The sequence below is a fragment of the Nelusetta ayraudi genome, unplaced genomic scaffold, assembly GCF_046127955.1.
Source record: "Nelusetta ayraudi isolate G7.1 ecotype Tasmania unplaced genomic scaffold, CSIRO-AGI_Nayr_v1 ptg000160l, whole genome shotgun sequence".
In the NCBI taxonomy this organism is placed as follows: Eukaryota; Metazoa; Chordata; class Actinopteri; order Tetraodontiformes; family Monacanthidae; genus Nelusetta; species Nelusetta ayraudi.
In genome coordinates, this window is record NW_027466210.1 from 341,990 (window position 1) to 358,700 (window position 16,711).

Here is a 16,711-nt window from a genome sequence, read left to right on the forward strand (position 1 = left end):
TCGTATTCACGGGCGTGACGTCAGGAACGCAGGGAGTTCCCACACGGGGTCATTGTGACTCGTGCTTGTTGTTTTTTTGTTTTTTTTTTCCCCTCCTCGCCGTCACGTCTGCGCTCATTCCCCAATTCTTCCTCAGTTTCCACTCCGACCCATTCGGCACAACCTGGTAGTGTTGCAGCGCAGAGGCCAGCCGGTGCACGTACAGTGCCCGTGCTTTTTCCTGATTGCGTAGTGCGCCACCAGCCAGCCCCTCCCTCCCTCCCTCCCCCTCCCCCCCCTCCCGCCGTCCGGTCGCCGTTCCAGAGCGACCTTCTCTGCCAAGTCCCTTGTCTGCCCTTTAACTGGCGACACTGTGCGCTATATTTATCCAAGGGACGGGGGGGAACGACGCGGCCGCACGTCCGGAGTGTGTCAAAGAGGGTTACACACGCCGCTCCTGTGCCCCGGCGTTTTCTCGAACACGACCCGTCTTGTGCTTGTGTGTTATGCTTCTCACACTCGGCCCTCACGCATAAACATAACTCCTAATTAGCTCCGACAGTTTGTACAAAGACCAGATCTCGAAACCACCTCAGGCATTGCTAGCGAGTCCCGCGACTCAGCGCCTGAAGAAGGCCGACATTGACTAAAAAAAGCAGTGATGGAATTCGCGATAACGTACGAGGTTGTGCATCCACTTATATAACATGGCAAATACTTTATTCGTAACAGAGCCAAAGGGGAGACACAGCGCCCCCAACTGGCCCTGGTGTAGCACCATATAGTTGACTGCCCACTAGCACACCCACCTGGTCCCGTCAAGGCTTTTTTTCCTTCTCTGTTCCAAGGTCTTCTTTGGTCTCTTTGGCACCTCGGCCATTCTGTGCGTACTGTATGGAAACACATCAGCTCGCTAGCTTCTTATAGGCAGACGAGAGGCGTTGATGTTGGCATGTGGAGTGTTGACATAAAACGGGGCGTGTTCTCGCACCAGGGTGCAGGCAACCAGAGTCGCATAGTCCACTAGCAGGCCAGTTGGAGGCGCTGTGTGAGTGTGAGGGTTGTTTTTTTTTTTTTTTTTTTGTTACTCGTAAATGAATCATGATTTTGGAACAATTAAACTCATGCATCCAATGTTTTAATCTAAAGCACAAATTTTCTATGCTGTAGATTTGGACAAAGTCTCTGCGTACGTATAATCTCTACATTGTATTGTTCTGAATTAAAACGAATGCACAAAAATTACACTAGGTGTTATTTCTATTAATTACACAATGTGTTCGTAAAGATCAATATTTTCCTTTTATGATAGTATGTATTTGATGTAGCTTGTGCTTTATATGGACTAAAATCATAAAAAATGAGAGTTCTAGTTTGAGTATTAGTATGATTTATGCAACGTTGACACACAATGAAGGTGCTTTTTTACTTATTATAAAGCAATATACAATGCATTGCTGCATTTAATTCCTTCCCACATTTATACTTTCACATGTTAAATAAAAAAAACCTGTTCATTTTTGACAAAATGCCGGGCCAAATCATCGAAAAGCAGTTCGGTCATTTTGCATTGGTGTGAAATTACAACCCTGGCTCCCTTCTTCTCTCTTCCCTTACTCCTCAACTTCTTCTGGGGGGAAAAATGGCTCACTTGTGTTCCTGTGATTTTGATCACCTGACCCCCACCTCTCTCCCCCACCGTTCCCTCCCCCTCCCCCTCCCTGCCCTCTCCCCCCCTCCTGCAGGGAGAGCAAGGTCCAGTCGGAAGCCCAGGTGCCAAAGGTTATCCTGGCAGGCAGGTGCAGTAAATCCTCTGCTGTGACTGGTACAGTTGTAGTCGGGGCCATAGTAAGGGCAGAGGGCCAAGTGGGATTAGGTTATGTTCAGCAGCTGACTCGGAGGAAATATTTGGGCGGACGCTCCTCAGAGGAGATGTGACATTAGGTGGGGGGGTGGGGGGGATGAATGAATAAGTGAATAAATAAATAAAAAATTATCCAATAGTCCAAAAAAAAAAAAAAGGCCATTCATTGGACGGCTTCTGTGCTGGATGCTGTCACTTTGACCGCCCTCCAGTGATTTGTAGGCTGACTATATTTTGACTTTTCACATATAATTTCACATTCGCATCATTCACATGGCATTTTTATTGAGTTCCATGAAATTCTGTATTTTCCCCTAAAATTTAACAAGCGTTATTAGCGGCCCTTGGCCTGCCAACTCAAAATGTCATTACGGCTTGAAATAACAAACATTTTGGAAGTATTTTACGTCAGGTACGACTCACCGAATTCCGAACTAAGTCTCTCTTTTTGCCTTTCTTTTAGGGTTTACCGGGACCTTTAGGACCATTGGGGCCGAAAGGCGTTCGGGTGAGTGAGCCCAAGTGTTTTTCGCCTCTCAAGTCGAGCGCGATTGAACAAAATTAGTGCGTTTGTTGACACTCGGGGCCTGCCGACCTGTTTATGATGCAGTAATTACAGAAGGGCGACTGTAAATCTCGCTGACGGAAAAATTGCTCAATTAAAGGCTGCAAACTAATGTCATTTTTTTCCCCTTGTAGTGTTGTAAACTTTGTTGTTGCATGAGTACAGGTATTTTGCACCTTGAGGAAGCGACACGCGCGGCTGCACTGAAAGCGGGTGTGCAGCATCGTCCACCTCATAACCCCCCCCCCCCCAACCCCTCCCCCGACCCCTCCCCCGACACTCTCACTGGAGCAGCGTGTTACACATCGATAGAGGCGTGCCAAACTCACGAGGAGCACTTTTTTGTTGTTGTTGTTGTTGTTTTGTGTTACGTTACACTCCACATGACTGAATGAGACCGGTTGTTGACAACCTCCCTGCACGCAAGCGCGCACGCCCTTCGAGCACGCAAGCAAGCAAAGAGGGACGCATCCAGCGACACACACTCTGTTTTTCCCAGGTTTTTTTTTTTTTTTTTTTTCACATCGCGTTCCAATAAAGCGTCTTTATCAGCTCAGCTTGGCTGCTCCAAAGCCTTCCCCCCGCACCCCCCGCTCCTGCCCCCACTGGCTGGAATTTCCTGTTTAAGCTCCGTATGAGGCCCTGCTGTCTTAAAGAGGCATTCTAGTCCCCTCTGCCTCTCACACTGAGCCACCTTTCAGACACTCGGCGCTCGCCTTTTTTTTTTTTTCGCATTGTGCACGCCTGAAACTGCCACCCGGGTGCACCCCCCCCCAACCCCCCAACCCCACCCCACCCCTCTCCTTCCTCCCACCCACCTGTGTTCAACTGTTTGTGCTTGTTTTCCTCTCTGTGTGTGTGTGTGCGCGCGCGCGTGTGTCTCACCCTGCACCCACAGCTCACTGTGACGTCCCGGCTATCTCCAGAGATCCCTGGCGTGAGGGTATGTGCCCTTGGACTACATCGTGGAAGCCAGCACCATGCAGTCCATGGGCATATACACTTGCCTCATGGCTTGGTACTTCACGGAATCCCCTAAGCCTCCTGGTCCCCTCGAAGCCGAGGGGAGTTCTCGTCCCTCCCGCGGCGGTTTCCCCCCACGTCCAAACACTCACATCCTGTGTTTCCTCCTCTTCCCTCTCCTCCCCCTCGTCCTCCCCCGACTCTTCTTTCCTCTCCTGCAGGGCTTCATCGGAATCCCCGGACACTTCGGCCTTCCTGGGCCCGATGGTGAAAGAGTGAGTTCCTGTCTGTTGTGTCTATTCTTTCAACGCCGGCGTTCATTGTAGGACAGGAGAAAGAGAGGGAGGGGGTGGGTGGGTGGGTGGGTGCAGAGCCAGAGAGAGAGAGAGAGAGAGAGAGAGAGAGAGAGAGAGAGACAGAGCCCAGTGACCAACTGAACTCCAGAAAAATTAGCCCATGGGACGACACAGCCGCATCTCCCGGTATTTCATTGGGCTCCCTTGTTGTTGTAAGGCGGGAAACAGGCCACAGCTGCTGTATAAGTCTGTGTGGGAGTTCTTGATGACTCATATGATAGAGCCCCCTCCCCATCTCCTCCTTGCAGCCTTTGAACTGCCTGAACTCATCAAGCCATAAGGCCTCTTCCTCCTCCTCCTCCTCCTCCTCCTGAGCCCCCAAAAACATGAAACGATTAGCCTACTTATGACATGATCCAGAGGGTTGCGTCACCGTACGGGGCAGCCTGTAATCAAGACCTCTGCAGCCAGCCAGCCAGTCAGGGAGACGGCGGCTCGAAACTTAGCAGCACAGCAGCAACAGGCAAAATTTATACTCAAGAAAGAGGTTCCAAGATGCTTAAAAGCTGCCATTTGCATTGCTTGCCGTCAAGTGTGTTGAAAAACACACACACACACTGCAGCTCCGTCACGCTTCCCTTTCAAGGAAGCCTGTGTTTACTTTTCGTTATATGAACGAGATGGAGGCCTTGATTTTCCCATAGTAGCCTGACAAATGTTGGATCAGCTGCTGTGCATCAGTCACATTAGGATGAGACAACCTCTTTGTTCCAGCTCGACTATGATAGAAATGTTATCAGTTTGTTGGAATTTATTACCGCGATGCCTGCGCTGCTTTTTATGCTAAAGTGATTTCTTTCCCTCTTTTTCTTTCCTCCCTGATCCCCCCCCCCCCTCTTTCTGTCCCGTCTATTTTTGATTTCCAGGGCATTCCTGGCGAACCAGGGAAGAGGGGCAAGATGGGTAGGCCGGTAAAGTTTTGTCTAAACATACTTTACAGACAATCTTTCAAAGTGTGATGAATTTGTTCTTGAGTCGAGTGGCTGCTAATGCACCTCGTGTTTCTGCTGTCTGTTTTGTGCCATGTTGAGGGTCTGGGAAACATTTAATTGGGTCAAAGTATAAATAAAGCGTCGCGCTCGCTTCTATTTGGGTCAAATTGGAAGTTTTCAGGTGCGTGCCCCCCCCCCTGCCGAAAAATCCTACACATGTGCAAATTTACAAGGCCTGCATTTACGTCATCGTTTGAGAAAGCTCAGTGTTTCCATGGCTGTTGGAAGGGTTAACTGCAGCCCCGACGCTGCCGAGTCCCACCAGTCGCACGACAAGTCGCAAGCAAGAAAAAGGCTTTTGTTGCCATCGGAGCCCCCCCCACCCCTCCCCGCCGCCTCCCCCCTCCCTCCGCTCAGCACGGAGAAGCGACTCTGGCCACTCGGAGGAAGCTGTCATTGTCGTTGTTTATGTCAGACTGCATTCAAAGTCAGCCTGACGGAGTGCGTAACCCCCCGAAACTCTTCGCTGAGATCACCCGGCAGCTGTTGCTTATTGGCCACCTCGGTGAAATAAGGCTTTTTAAAAGAGCCAAAAACGGCCGAACGCACGCGAACTGGCTTCCCCGGGCGGTTATAGAAGTCGGAAGAAGTTGTCGGTGCGTCGCCGGGCTTCTGTTTTGCATCTCGCGAACGCACCGACCCGACTGGGAACGGGCCGAGTCGTCCTTTTTTTGGCGCCGTTCCCCGCAAAGTGCGACTTCAAAGGCCGCTCGTAAACACGAGCGGCGGCGAGACGTCATGATGACTGCCGGCGTCATCGCATCTGAGGTCTCCCGCGTGGAGCGCCGGGGCCAAATAGACGGGAAGATTCCTGCGGGATGAAAAAAGATGCACGTAAACCTGGGGCAAAACATTTTAATTGCCGCGACCACATCGAGTGCAGGAGGACACAACCCGATGTCTGCCAGAGAGACCAGGGCCGCATTCCTCTGCCTCGGAGTCGTCCTGGGCAGATGTATCACTTTTGGGGCACGTTAAGTCGGCTCAGCGGCCGCTAGCGCTCCTCTATATCTCGTGTTTTTGATTCTCCACCAAGGCCTGTGTCCCACATTTGTCCCTCGGTCTGCTGACAGCTTGTGTGATTAATCTCTTGCCGTCAGGCCCCCGTAGATTCCTGTTGTGCTCGGCCTTCAGTCGGTAATGAAACGCAGCTCCAGCAGCCGTCCTCCAGCTTTTTTTCGTACAATCACAGTTGAATTGTAGTTTAGCAGTTCAGCAGTTAGCCGTCTGCGTTACTGCCTCGACGGTATGCAAAAAAATCAACCAAAGGAATTTTCATTTAGTTGAAATAATTCTGTTTTTTTTTTTTTTGGTTGGTTTTTGTTTTGTTTTAAAGACGCCAATTTAAGTTCAAAAAGCGTTAATTGAGCAGCTTCTATTCCTGCGCTGTGCGTACAGCACAGGCTGTATATCTGCAACATCTCTCCCCCTCCAGAAATAGTGAAGGTCTCGACTGTAATTAGCATCTTGAAACAATGAGCGGCGGCCGCGGTGGCAGACCGAGCCATTACGGCCGCTGCTCGGTGGCCAAGTTCTAAAAGATGCATTGGCACCGGTGCTCCCCGCAGATGTAGCTCCCTGTCGCAGCGACACCAACTGCTAGCGCTGCGCCATTTAGCATCCCATTTAGCGCTAAATGGACTGAGTGAATTTTTGGCGGCTTCAGCAGAGCAGCCGGCTGCCCGCAGCTGATGGACTTTAAGCCCATAATGGTGCCATTATGCCCTTGTTTGCTCTTATTCTCCATTTTATTTCACGCTACCCGAAGGCGTATGTTATAGTTGACCTGCTGAAATTGTGATTGCCATGCAATTACCGCCGCAGCATTGCTTGCGTAACACTCCAGAGTGAAGTTATGAAAAGAAGGTGTGTAAATTTGACTCCAAGCAGAGGAGTCAGCAGCAGTTGGGACAATGTGCAATGCTGAAAGCACTTCCTGTCCTTTTTTTGCAATTGCTCTCCAGATTCTGTGTTTCAGAGACTTGATTGCATTATTTCAACATTTTTTCTTTAGCAATGAACAGTTTTTTTTTTAACTGACGCATTAAGAAGATTTAATACCAGCTACGCTAGTGAACTCAAGTCTTGAACTCACAAAAATAAAAGTAGACGTATAAAGGAACTGATCATGTGATCTATCAATGTGAAACCAGTTTAATTTGCTTAATAAAAACAAAGACCTGTCATTTGATTTTGATGTCATAACTTTCAGTATTAACACATTTCAGCTGTGTGAAGAGTTACAGAATGTAAACCTTAAGAATTCAGACTTCAGAACAGCATTAAAAATGAAGGAAGTCAGTGGAGCAGGAAATGAACCTACCTGTTTCATCTTTTTGAAACGCACTCTTGTTCAATGGAAGTTCACTCAAGACCTTCCGAACACCGACTTCCTGTTCACTGGCGGCGTCACAGTGCAAAACTTATCAACAAGCTGGGAAACACAGAGGAGCATTTAGCTGCTGTAAGCCGCCCCTCATGCGCCAGGAGTCGATGGAGACCAAACAGAACTCAAAAAAATAAATAAATACGGCGCTAGCATTCATCAAGTGAGCAGAAACACATCACCAGATGAAAGATGGCATTGACGCCGCGTGTTAGAGTCACGCATTCGCTATTTCTGTTTGTTTGTTTGTTCTCGCAAGCTAGAGTGTCGTGGGGGGGGGGCAAGGTGAAAGCATGTTAGCCTAATGTTGTTAGCTAAATGTTGTGACGCAAAGATGGCTGAAGTTCTCTGGACTTGATGATGTGTTTTTCTATATGTGGACTGCAGCGGAGCGTTAAAGCTACTCTCTCTGTGTCCTCAGGGCTTTCCAGGGGACTTTGGGGAGAGAGGACCACCTGGACCAGATGGAGAGCCAGTATGTCACACACCAAAATCCACTGGCTTGCCAAACACAACCCTCATGAACTCTCACACGCGCTCCCACCCCTGGGGTTCAAGCTCTGGAATTTTGGCTGCACCAGCTGATAATTCACCTGGATCTCCCAAGTTTGCTCATTTTTTTTGTTTTGTTTGAAGTTCAATTTTTTTCTTCATCTCTAGACAAACATTCGCACCGTATACAATTTCACCCCATGCCCTCCGTTGCTCAAGAGCATTTTTCTTGGCACTCATTTTTATAAACCTGTTTTACCTGGAGGGCCTTGAGCTGATCTGGCTTTTCACATGGCAGCCTCTCATTAATGGTCATTGAATGTCTTTCTAGTATGTCTTGCCACCTGTAATGCAAAAAAGAAAGACGTATTGGATTCCCACATTTTGACTTTTTTTTTTTTAAATGTGCTTTCCCTGCAAATGTTTGAACCTTGTGTCAAAACGTGAAGCAAATCACATTCACAGTGAAAAAAATATTTTGCTCACATTTCTGATCTTCCCACCTCGGCCAAGCTTGGGATAAATCCCACGCTCATCCCCGCTGCTTTTCTTTTTCATCAGCGTAAAGAGAGTTAATGTGTCTCAGAATTTAGCGTATATTTTGAAAACCTGTAAAACGGGGTTTCAAATCCAAGTTAAGTTCTTTAAATATTTCCTCTTCACTCTTTGATGTCTGGACACTCGAGAGGGGAACGTTTCTTAGCTTGAATACATTTTTCGGAAAAAAAATCCAGACAATTCCATGAGAAGGTTTTCAGGGACTGGATATCTCCTGTTACTGTCACTCCCTTTATTGCAGAAAATAAATGTGGACATTTTAATTGCTGGTCTAACAAGCAGGTGTGTTTTATGGGGAAAGCAACGACTTATATACACTCAATCAATTTACAACCTCATTAAAATGTTCTCTCTTGAAATCTTCTTTTACACATGAGTGTGTTTTGGTCTCGTCCCCGTGATGAGAATCCCTTGTTTGCAGAGCCCTAATTGGTTCATTCTTTAGCTCTAATTATGGGGCACCGCACATAAAGTACACATACGTCCCCGCCGGCTGTATTTCAGTCGGCTCTTGAAAAGCACACTGGTGTTTGTGCATTTTTTTTTATTGACATGGTGATGGAAGGTAGCGGTAGCACAGAGTGTAACTCAAATTCTCTGAGAAAGCTAATTCATTTTTTCTCTTTTCGTCATAATAAGAATATGACTTTCACCACAGCGTCGCCCTTTTAAAAAAAAATCAGTTTTTGATGGCAAGTGAATCCACAAGCAACAGGTGGTTTCACCTGGAGCTCACTTTGGGACGCGACATAAGGAAGTTAAACCTCCTGACAGTTGGTGGCGCTGTGGCCGAGTCACTTTGTTGCTGAGGTTGATTTTATTCTGTATCCTGATCACAAACATTATTAACATCTGCACATCCAAGGACTCCAGCCTGTCGCTCAGTTGGCCCTTCCACGCTCACCTCTCTCTCTCTCGCTCTCTCACTCCCACCACACACACACTATATAGACACATTTACATGTACACTGCCCCCCTCTCATGAGCCGTGATGAACACTGAGCCACTCTTCTGCGCGTGTTTGTTTAAAAAATGAGCCAATAACCCCAGAAACTTGCTCCTGCTCCCGTTACCTTCATCTCACTCTCCCTCTCTCTCTCCTCCTCCTCCTCCTCCTCCTCCTCCACCTTCTCCACCCCCTTCCTCTCTGTCTAGGGTGAGATGGGCCCCCCTGGTCCAAATGGAGTTCTTGGACTTATTGTGAGTAGCAGTTTGCATTTGTGTTTCTAAATGTCGTCTCTGTGCTCTCCGCGTCTTGAACCTAGACATTTACCACGTGAATCCAGGCTTTTGCTTAGACTGGGTTTTAAAAAAGAAAAAAAAAAAAAGAAAAGACTTTTCACGTTTTATCCTCATTTACAGCCGCGATTTTGTGGACTCTCATGTCCACCTCACTCGGAGCCTTAACACTGTAAACATGTTCATAATGGCCAGAGTGGATCATCATTTGACTCTGTGATGGGAAGATAATGTTATCTTGGGTGCAGCGCCTAAATTGTACAATAATTATGACGTTGGCACCTCCCATTTCCTGCCGTGATTATGCCAACGGGGCGTTTGATCTATGTGGCACACCTTCACAAAGCATGTCCTTTTCCTCCTAATTCCCTTTAGTTATTCCTGAACAGGAAGGAACCCCCCTTCTGCCCCCCCCCCCCCCTCCACTCGCTCCCTCCACCTCACCCCTCTCCCCCACCCACCCATCACCTTGCCCTCCACGCCTGCCCGAGCCCAGCAGCCACATAATTGTGTCTGATTATAAAGTCTCCCCCTGGGTTTCTCTTGTCGTGTCCCGTCTTCACCCTTCGCTGCCGCTCCTCCCAGTCTGTTCTAGGACGCCGGTGGTGGTAGTAAGGCCTGTAATTGGAGAACTCTTTGATTACAACTTGTGCTCCGAGCTCCGTGTCCCCTGCATCCACCTCACCCGAGAGTAAACTGCGCAGCACGGCTCTACTCTGCTTCAAAGATTAAATATAAATATACAAACACGCGTACACAGATGCGCTTTAAGAGGGGTGGTTGGTGGTGGGGGTCTTTAACCCACAGCTCAGAGTGAATGCAGACCACTGTTGCAGAGGGGAAAGTGTGGGTACGCCGAGGACATAACAAAGCTGGGCAGCTTCTGAGCTTTCTTTTCTTTGGTCGTCTTTATCTTTCCAATTGTCTCTGTGTCGCAGCTGGTTTGAAGTTATATTTTTATGCACTTCGTATAAACGCTACCTTCTATTTACTCTTTGATGTGATGACCGTTCTGAAAAAAAAGAAATTGAAAGCAGATGCAGCGGCCAGGGATTGAGCCTGAGCACCCCCTGTGGCTCTCGCGCAAAGTGAACTTGTGATTCCGGCTGAAAAAGTTCATGCAGGACAATGACTTGATTTATTTATTTATCTCCAAACACTTCTTCAATAGAATGTAACTGAAACTGAAACTGATTGCAGATGTAAGCTCTCCCTCCTTTTAACATCAATTTCAGTGACTTATCATGGGGACAAGTCGTAGTCTGACTCCCACGTGCTTCTTCTTTTTTGATGCTTTCAGCGTCCATGTAAATCTAATCTTTATTTTTGTAACATGTGCTTCCCGACAGATAATTTCAGTTGTTAATGATATATGTGAATATTATGACATATCTGGTTCCTGTATTCTGGATTCAGGGCGATATGGGACCTCTTGGAGAGATGGGCTCTCCTGGACTCAACGGACTGAAGGTAATCGCGGAAGCACGAAGTCTTCACGTTTAAACCGGCCTTAATTAAATCAAATAATATGTAACACAAAGAGTGACTTCTCTCACATCAAGGACGCATTTCACCGCTCCACCATAACAGAGCTTCACATGATGTGAACTCCTTTGACCCCAATGTGTCGGTGCTTGTTACAGGGCGTGCCAGGAAATCCGGGAGAACCAGGACTGAAAGGTGATAAGGTGATCTGAATATTCCTGTTATTGGCCTGTGTTTGTGCAGCATGTGATGGATGTTTACTTTCTTTGCATCCCACTATGGTCACTCCAGACCTAAGTTTATTGCAGACAGCATGCTTGTGTTTGGTCACATGCTTTGTTCCTCGGTGATAAAGGCTTATTATTTGAGCATGTGAATGGGTACAGGTTAATTGATACGTCTGCCTTTCGTAACTTGTGTTTTTTTGCAGTGTGGTTTTGGTTTTTGTCATCGTCTGCTGAAAAAGCTGGAATGTTATTGTGGAAATGAGGACTTACCATCCCGCCCTAATGTTCTTCAACTGTTCTTCTCTCTGCCCGCACGTGCCATCTTCCCACATCAGGGTGACGTTGGGATTCCCGGAGAGCAAGGAGAGATCGGGTTCAAAGGAGACAAGGTAGATCACCACGGCAACAGACAAACATGTTATGTTAAGCGTTTTTAAATTGAACAGTCCTGCATATAATCCGATATGTAACTGTCCTGCACGCTGCCCAAAGCACGCATTCAGCTCTTTGCTCTTTGTTCTTTGTTCTGGATGACAAATCCAGCTGTCTGATGACAACCACTGTGTGAAAAACCATCTGCCTCGTTGCCTGTGTGCGTCAGCAAAATCATGACACGACCGGTGCCGTGTCACAGGAGAAACCCTGGGCAGAACATGCATGTCTAATGTCTGGGTTCTCGCAGAACAGATTACAGTTCTTACAGTTTTTTCCACTCCTGAACTCTGTCTGACTGTCTGTCTTAGTCGTCATGTGTTGTGTTTGCGTTGGACAGGGCGTCCAGGGTCCTCCAGGGTTACAAGGCATCCAAGGGAAACCAGGACCACAGGTTAGTTCGTGCTGTGACGAACAGAACTTTGCTTACATGCAAACGTGAAGAAATAATGGCAGAGTAACACCTCTGCATGTGCTTCTAATTAAATAAGCTAAGCAAAACAAGTTGTTTATGCTCTATAAAAAGCCCAATGTATAACATGGAAAGGTAAAGACTGACAAAACATGAAATACAATATACATAGGTATGGTTTTAGCATGCAGTACCCTTCCTAACCATTAGGTGCTGCTAAATCTTACACACTGGGCCTTTAAATGAGCGTTTATCACAAAGTGAAAGGTGATGATTCAGCCACTGCCGCCTCCCTATTAAAGACACTTTCTGAAGTTTCTGTTTATCTCGACTGCAGGGCAAGGTGGGGGAGAGGGGTCCTGATGGTGCACCTGGCCCGCCAGGACCAGAGGTTTGTAGTCGCACTCGCCATCATCGTGTGAGTGTGTCGTTGCAGGAAGACAATAAATTTCCTAAATTCTTTAAATCAATCTTGACAGGGTTTCCCTGGTGACATGGGACCACCGGGAGAGAATGGCCTTGAAGGACCAAAGGTGAGTAAACAGAACCATCATCGTGCTTGCGGAGCCCATGAGCTTGCGCATTGTCTTTAAATCCAAATCAAAACAAGACGAGGGGCTCACTGACGGGCGAGCATCTGTGACTATTTACTCAGTCCAACGCTGAGAGTTACAGTGTTAGCATACTAATGTTTAACGTGTGCATCGCGGGGTGTAGCGCGCTAGCTTGCTGCCATTTGCATAGCTCAGGCTGACAGGAAAGTCAGTTGGATTTTGGTTGCAAACCGAGTGAGCAAATGTAGCGTTTAATCAGAGCCCAGCACAGTTGGGAAAGTCCATCATAATCGCCCTCTGACGGCTGCGGCTGTGAAAATTTCACAGTAGCTCGGCCCGTTGTTGTTTGTATACTTCACCCTTGGCGACGCACGTATGATTAAATCCGCGTTTATCTTTGCACACAAGCTAAATTTTGACAACTTCCTCATCCAGGGAAAGGCAGGAGCCAGAGGTTTACCCGGGCCACGAGGACTGCCTGGCTTGGAGGTAAGCACGCCAGAAATCACCCGCTGATCCCAAAGCACCAGCGGCTGTAAAGTTTTTTACAGCCCAATGCTTCTATTCGCCTCAAGCTTTCTTTAGGCCCCTCAACGTTATTCATTCTAAGATCAATATCATCTGTCTCCAGGGTGATGAGGGCCCGATCGGACCAGCAGGCCCATCAGGACTTGAGGTAAGTTATTGAATAAACACCAGGTTCCGTCAGTTTGGTTGCAGGGTTCACAGCTGACAACAGAAAAAAAAAAAAAAAAAAAGTACCAACTGTCTTTGCAAGTGTACTTATTCAGAATGTTTTCTGCAGCTCGACACCGTATGCTTGTTGTGTCTGCTGTGGTAAACAAATAAAGAAAGAGGAAGGGATAGAAATACCACCGAGTCTGAGGCTAAATCTGCACATTTGTTTGCCGTTGAGTACAAAAAGCTAATTCACGGAGTCGCAGGTTCCACTTGCTTGGGGTCAGCTCCGCTTTAAAAGGCCAACTAAGGTCTTAACATAGTAGTTGAAGTGATTGTACTCCATCTTACTGAGAAATGTTTTCATTTTTAATTTTAAAGCAAAAAAAACACATGTGCAAATCCCTCATTTTGTCTTGCTATGGCAAAAAGTAATAGGAAGGGGTTCTGTGATGATGAAACAACACACCGCACATTATTTCATTTCCACTGAAAGAAGCAGATGGTGCTTGGTGGTCGTGCCTGTGGATCGTGCAGCAGTTCATAATGTTGGCCACCAGGGGGTGATAACTATATCACCTACACGGGATAGTTTTATGGCTGCAATATAATCATGCTGTACTGCAGAAATATAATATTTGCTGAATCAAAGCCACAAATGCTTTATTTAATCTCCAGGGCCGCTGGAACCTGCTGGGGTTTGTTTTTATTACATTTTCAAATACGGCCTATTGTTTTTTTTTGTTTTTTTTCTGTTCCACTTTGAGTCATTCTGTACTTTTTTTTTGACTCACCGTCCCTCCGCTCCCCTTGAAAGCCCCCTCGCTGTTTACCACCCACTCACTGGACTCACTCTGGAACCCCCTCTGTCCCACGCTGCAGAGGGCAGTCTAGTCTGACTCCTTCAGGAGCTCAGATTGATTCCTGGCGAGACGCCACCATTCCTCCCACTGTTCAGAGTCGTCTGGCTCCTCTGCTCACTTCAGACTTGCACCTTCCCCGTATCTCACTTGTTTATCGTTGGTATTTATTTATCTATCGTCAGTCACCTAATTCCAATTCCTTCCTTTTTCTTTTTCTTTCCTCCATGCATAAAGGCTCAGCAACGATGCCTAAAGTCTTGAATGCTCGTATTAAGTGTCACATTACGTGGAGAATGTGCTGCTCAGTTTACTGCGGGCTTGTGAGTGAAATACAGAGGCTGCCTGCGTCGTCTCGCAAGGGCTGCCAACTGAAATCGAACTTTGGAATTGTTGAGTCACTCGGTCTTTAGGAGTTTGGCTTAAATTTTTTGTGATTGGTGGTAGAAAAGAAAGCACTTAAAGCCCAGGAATTACTGTCTTACTCTGTGAGAGGAACATTACAGTCATTGTTCGTAGCCCACCAGAATGTTACTGTCAGCAGTACCTGTGCACTGCAGCGGCACTGCTCGCAGGCTCCCTCTGTCAAATTGTCACTCCCACGGAACCAAGGAGATCCTTTTACACCAGTCGGCCGCAACATTCAAACCACTGACAGGGGGAGGGGGGTCAATAAAAATCGATCATCTGAACTTAATTCAGCTTTCTACTGGCAAGCCGTGAGTCCTGGCGCTGGTGCAGACCAATCGCAACAAGTCTACCGTGTTGCTGGAGAACAACAGCAACAGAAAAGTGGCTGATGAGTTTTAGACATCCATCTCGACTGAATGGGTCTCAAGTTTAAATCTGAGTAGGCAGACGTGGAATGTGGTGGGTCACTGATTCCTCTCGGAGGAAACAGCGTCAGGATTTTTGAGTTTTTCAAATGAATTCGAGAACATTCGTGTGAATCTCGGATTGTCGTGCAGAAGATTCCAAATTCCAATGATTGCGCCCTCACTGGTGTGTTGTGCTATTTTATATCTAACATTTGGTTCTCCGTCCTCTCTTCAGGGTAGAATGGGCAGAAAAGGATTTCCTGGGAAGATTGGGCCGGAGGGACTCAAGGTGCGTAAAGACTCACTTATTTTCTTTATAATAATAAAATAACAACAAGAAGGAATTTGATTTGAATTGGTTTTATTTATACAAACAGAAGGTAACATTGGTGATCTGTGTTCTTGCAGGGAGAGACCGGAATCACAGGAAATGTCGGGCCCATGGGAGAAAGAGTGAGACAACCGTTCAGGTCTTCCGACTCTTTCTGTGCGTTTATCCATGCAGCCGACCTGACGTTGTGACCTTTTCAGGGCCTGGTGGGTTTCGTCGGACCTGTGGGGGAGGCGGGCCTGGCAGGAGAGAAGGTGAATAACCTGTTTCATCCGTGTGCTCTTTGGCTGCTCACAAGGCGACGCAGATGACAGAATGCTGTGCTCATTTGCATTCAGGGGGATCGAGGGGAGATGGGCCTTCCTGGACCACCTGGAGAAAAGGGATCGACGGTGAGACACAGTGGCCCCAACTGAGGCCCCGAGAGGGATTTTGAATTCAAATGAAGTGTAATATCATATGGGGGATGTGTTATGGATGCTGCCTGATGAAGAAAAATCGGGATCTTTAACTAAACCGTGTGTGTTATTCCCATGGGAATATACCAGAGATGTGGAATTATGTCAATACCGCGAGAACGCGCCAAAGGGGCGGGGGTGGGGGAGGGGCGTGGGCACATCACCCCCCGGTGGACCGCTGGGGATGGTGTTTTCTGAGTCGTGGTTTGGCACTTGGCAAGAGGCTTCGGAAAAAGTTGTAATATTTGTTTAAACAAAGGGGGGAAACCGCTCCAGTGGATCATTTCCAGTGATTTACTCCACCGGCGACCACAGGAAATGCGGACTTTATATTCTGCGAGCGCCAAATGCCGTTCAAAAGAGCACAGGCGAGGCGAGCAGCGGCATTAATTCCCATTGATGGAGTTGAGAGGAATTTAATCACCGTCTTTGCAGAGTAGGAAAAAAAAAAAAAGGGTTTCTCGTTGGCTGGCGCACAGCCAGTTGGATTTCTCTGAGGATTTAACCGCACACTCAGACACAACAAGGAAGTCCTCTGTTGTACCACTCTCTTCGCCGCAACACAGACACAAACTGCCCCCCCGAACCCCAACATGACACCAAGATGACCAGCAGACCTGCAGACATCTATAGTTTCCGACAGAGAGAGAGAGACAGGAACACACTGCAGGCTTTTCGGGATTTTTTTTTCACTCTCCCTGGCTTGAATGAGATCAAATTGTCCCTCTGTGCTGCACAGAAGATAGGTTTTATTGCCCTCAGCTGATCTGATGCGGCCCTGCTGAAAATATTCCCCATTACATAGTTGCACTTTTTTTTACAAATGGGCTGGCCTGAGAATGAGGTTACAAGGGCAGCCAATAGCTGTGTGTTTCTAGACACACTGCAGAGGCACTTTTGTCTGTGTAGACTAGAGCCTCTCTGCAGATAGACTTGCTTGCTCAAGAGTTTGCAAGGGCGATCTGTGATGTCAAATAAGATTAAGTTTGAGGAATTTGTTCTGGGTTTTATATCAGCCTTACAATAAATTAAGAGAAGTTTCATTTATTTTGCTTTATTCAG

General features: G+C 47.2%; 1 protein-coding gene across 1 annotated transcript in view; it reads left to right on the forward strand.

The window, feature by feature from the left end:
• Positions 1-16,711, forward strand: part of col27a1a (collagen, type XXVII, alpha 1a) — a 58,285-nt gene that overhangs the window by 27,033 nt on the left and 14,541 nt on the right. The window contains exons 9-26 of the mRNA XM_076013833.1: positions 1,725-1,778; positions 2,307-2,351; positions 3,593-3,646; positions 4,594-4,638; positions 7,527-7,580; positions 9,311-9,355; positions 10,811-10,864; positions 11,038-11,082; positions 11,442-11,495; positions 11,879-11,932; positions 12,288-12,341; positions 12,430-12,483; positions 12,940-12,993; positions 13,136-13,180; positions 15,096-15,149; positions 15,269-15,313; positions 15,392-15,445; positions 15,530-15,583. Coding sequence (XP_075869948.1) covers positions 1,725-1,778; positions 2,307-2,351; positions 3,593-3,646; positions 4,594-4,638; positions 7,527-7,580; positions 9,311-9,355; positions 10,811-10,864; positions 11,038-11,082; positions 11,442-11,495; positions 11,879-11,932; positions 12,288-12,341; positions 12,430-12,483; positions 12,940-12,993; positions 13,136-13,180; positions 15,096-15,149; positions 15,269-15,313; positions 15,392-15,445; positions 15,530-15,583 — 918 coding nt within the window. The remainder of the gene's footprint in view (positions 1-1,724; positions 1,779-2,306; positions 2,352-3,592; positions 3,647-4,593; positions 4,639-7,526; positions 7,581-9,310; positions 9,356-10,810; positions 10,865-11,037; positions 11,083-11,441; positions 11,496-11,878; positions 11,933-12,287; positions 12,342-12,429; positions 12,484-12,939; positions 12,994-13,135; positions 13,181-15,095; positions 15,150-15,268; positions 15,314-15,391; positions 15,446-15,529; positions 15,584-16,711) is intronic.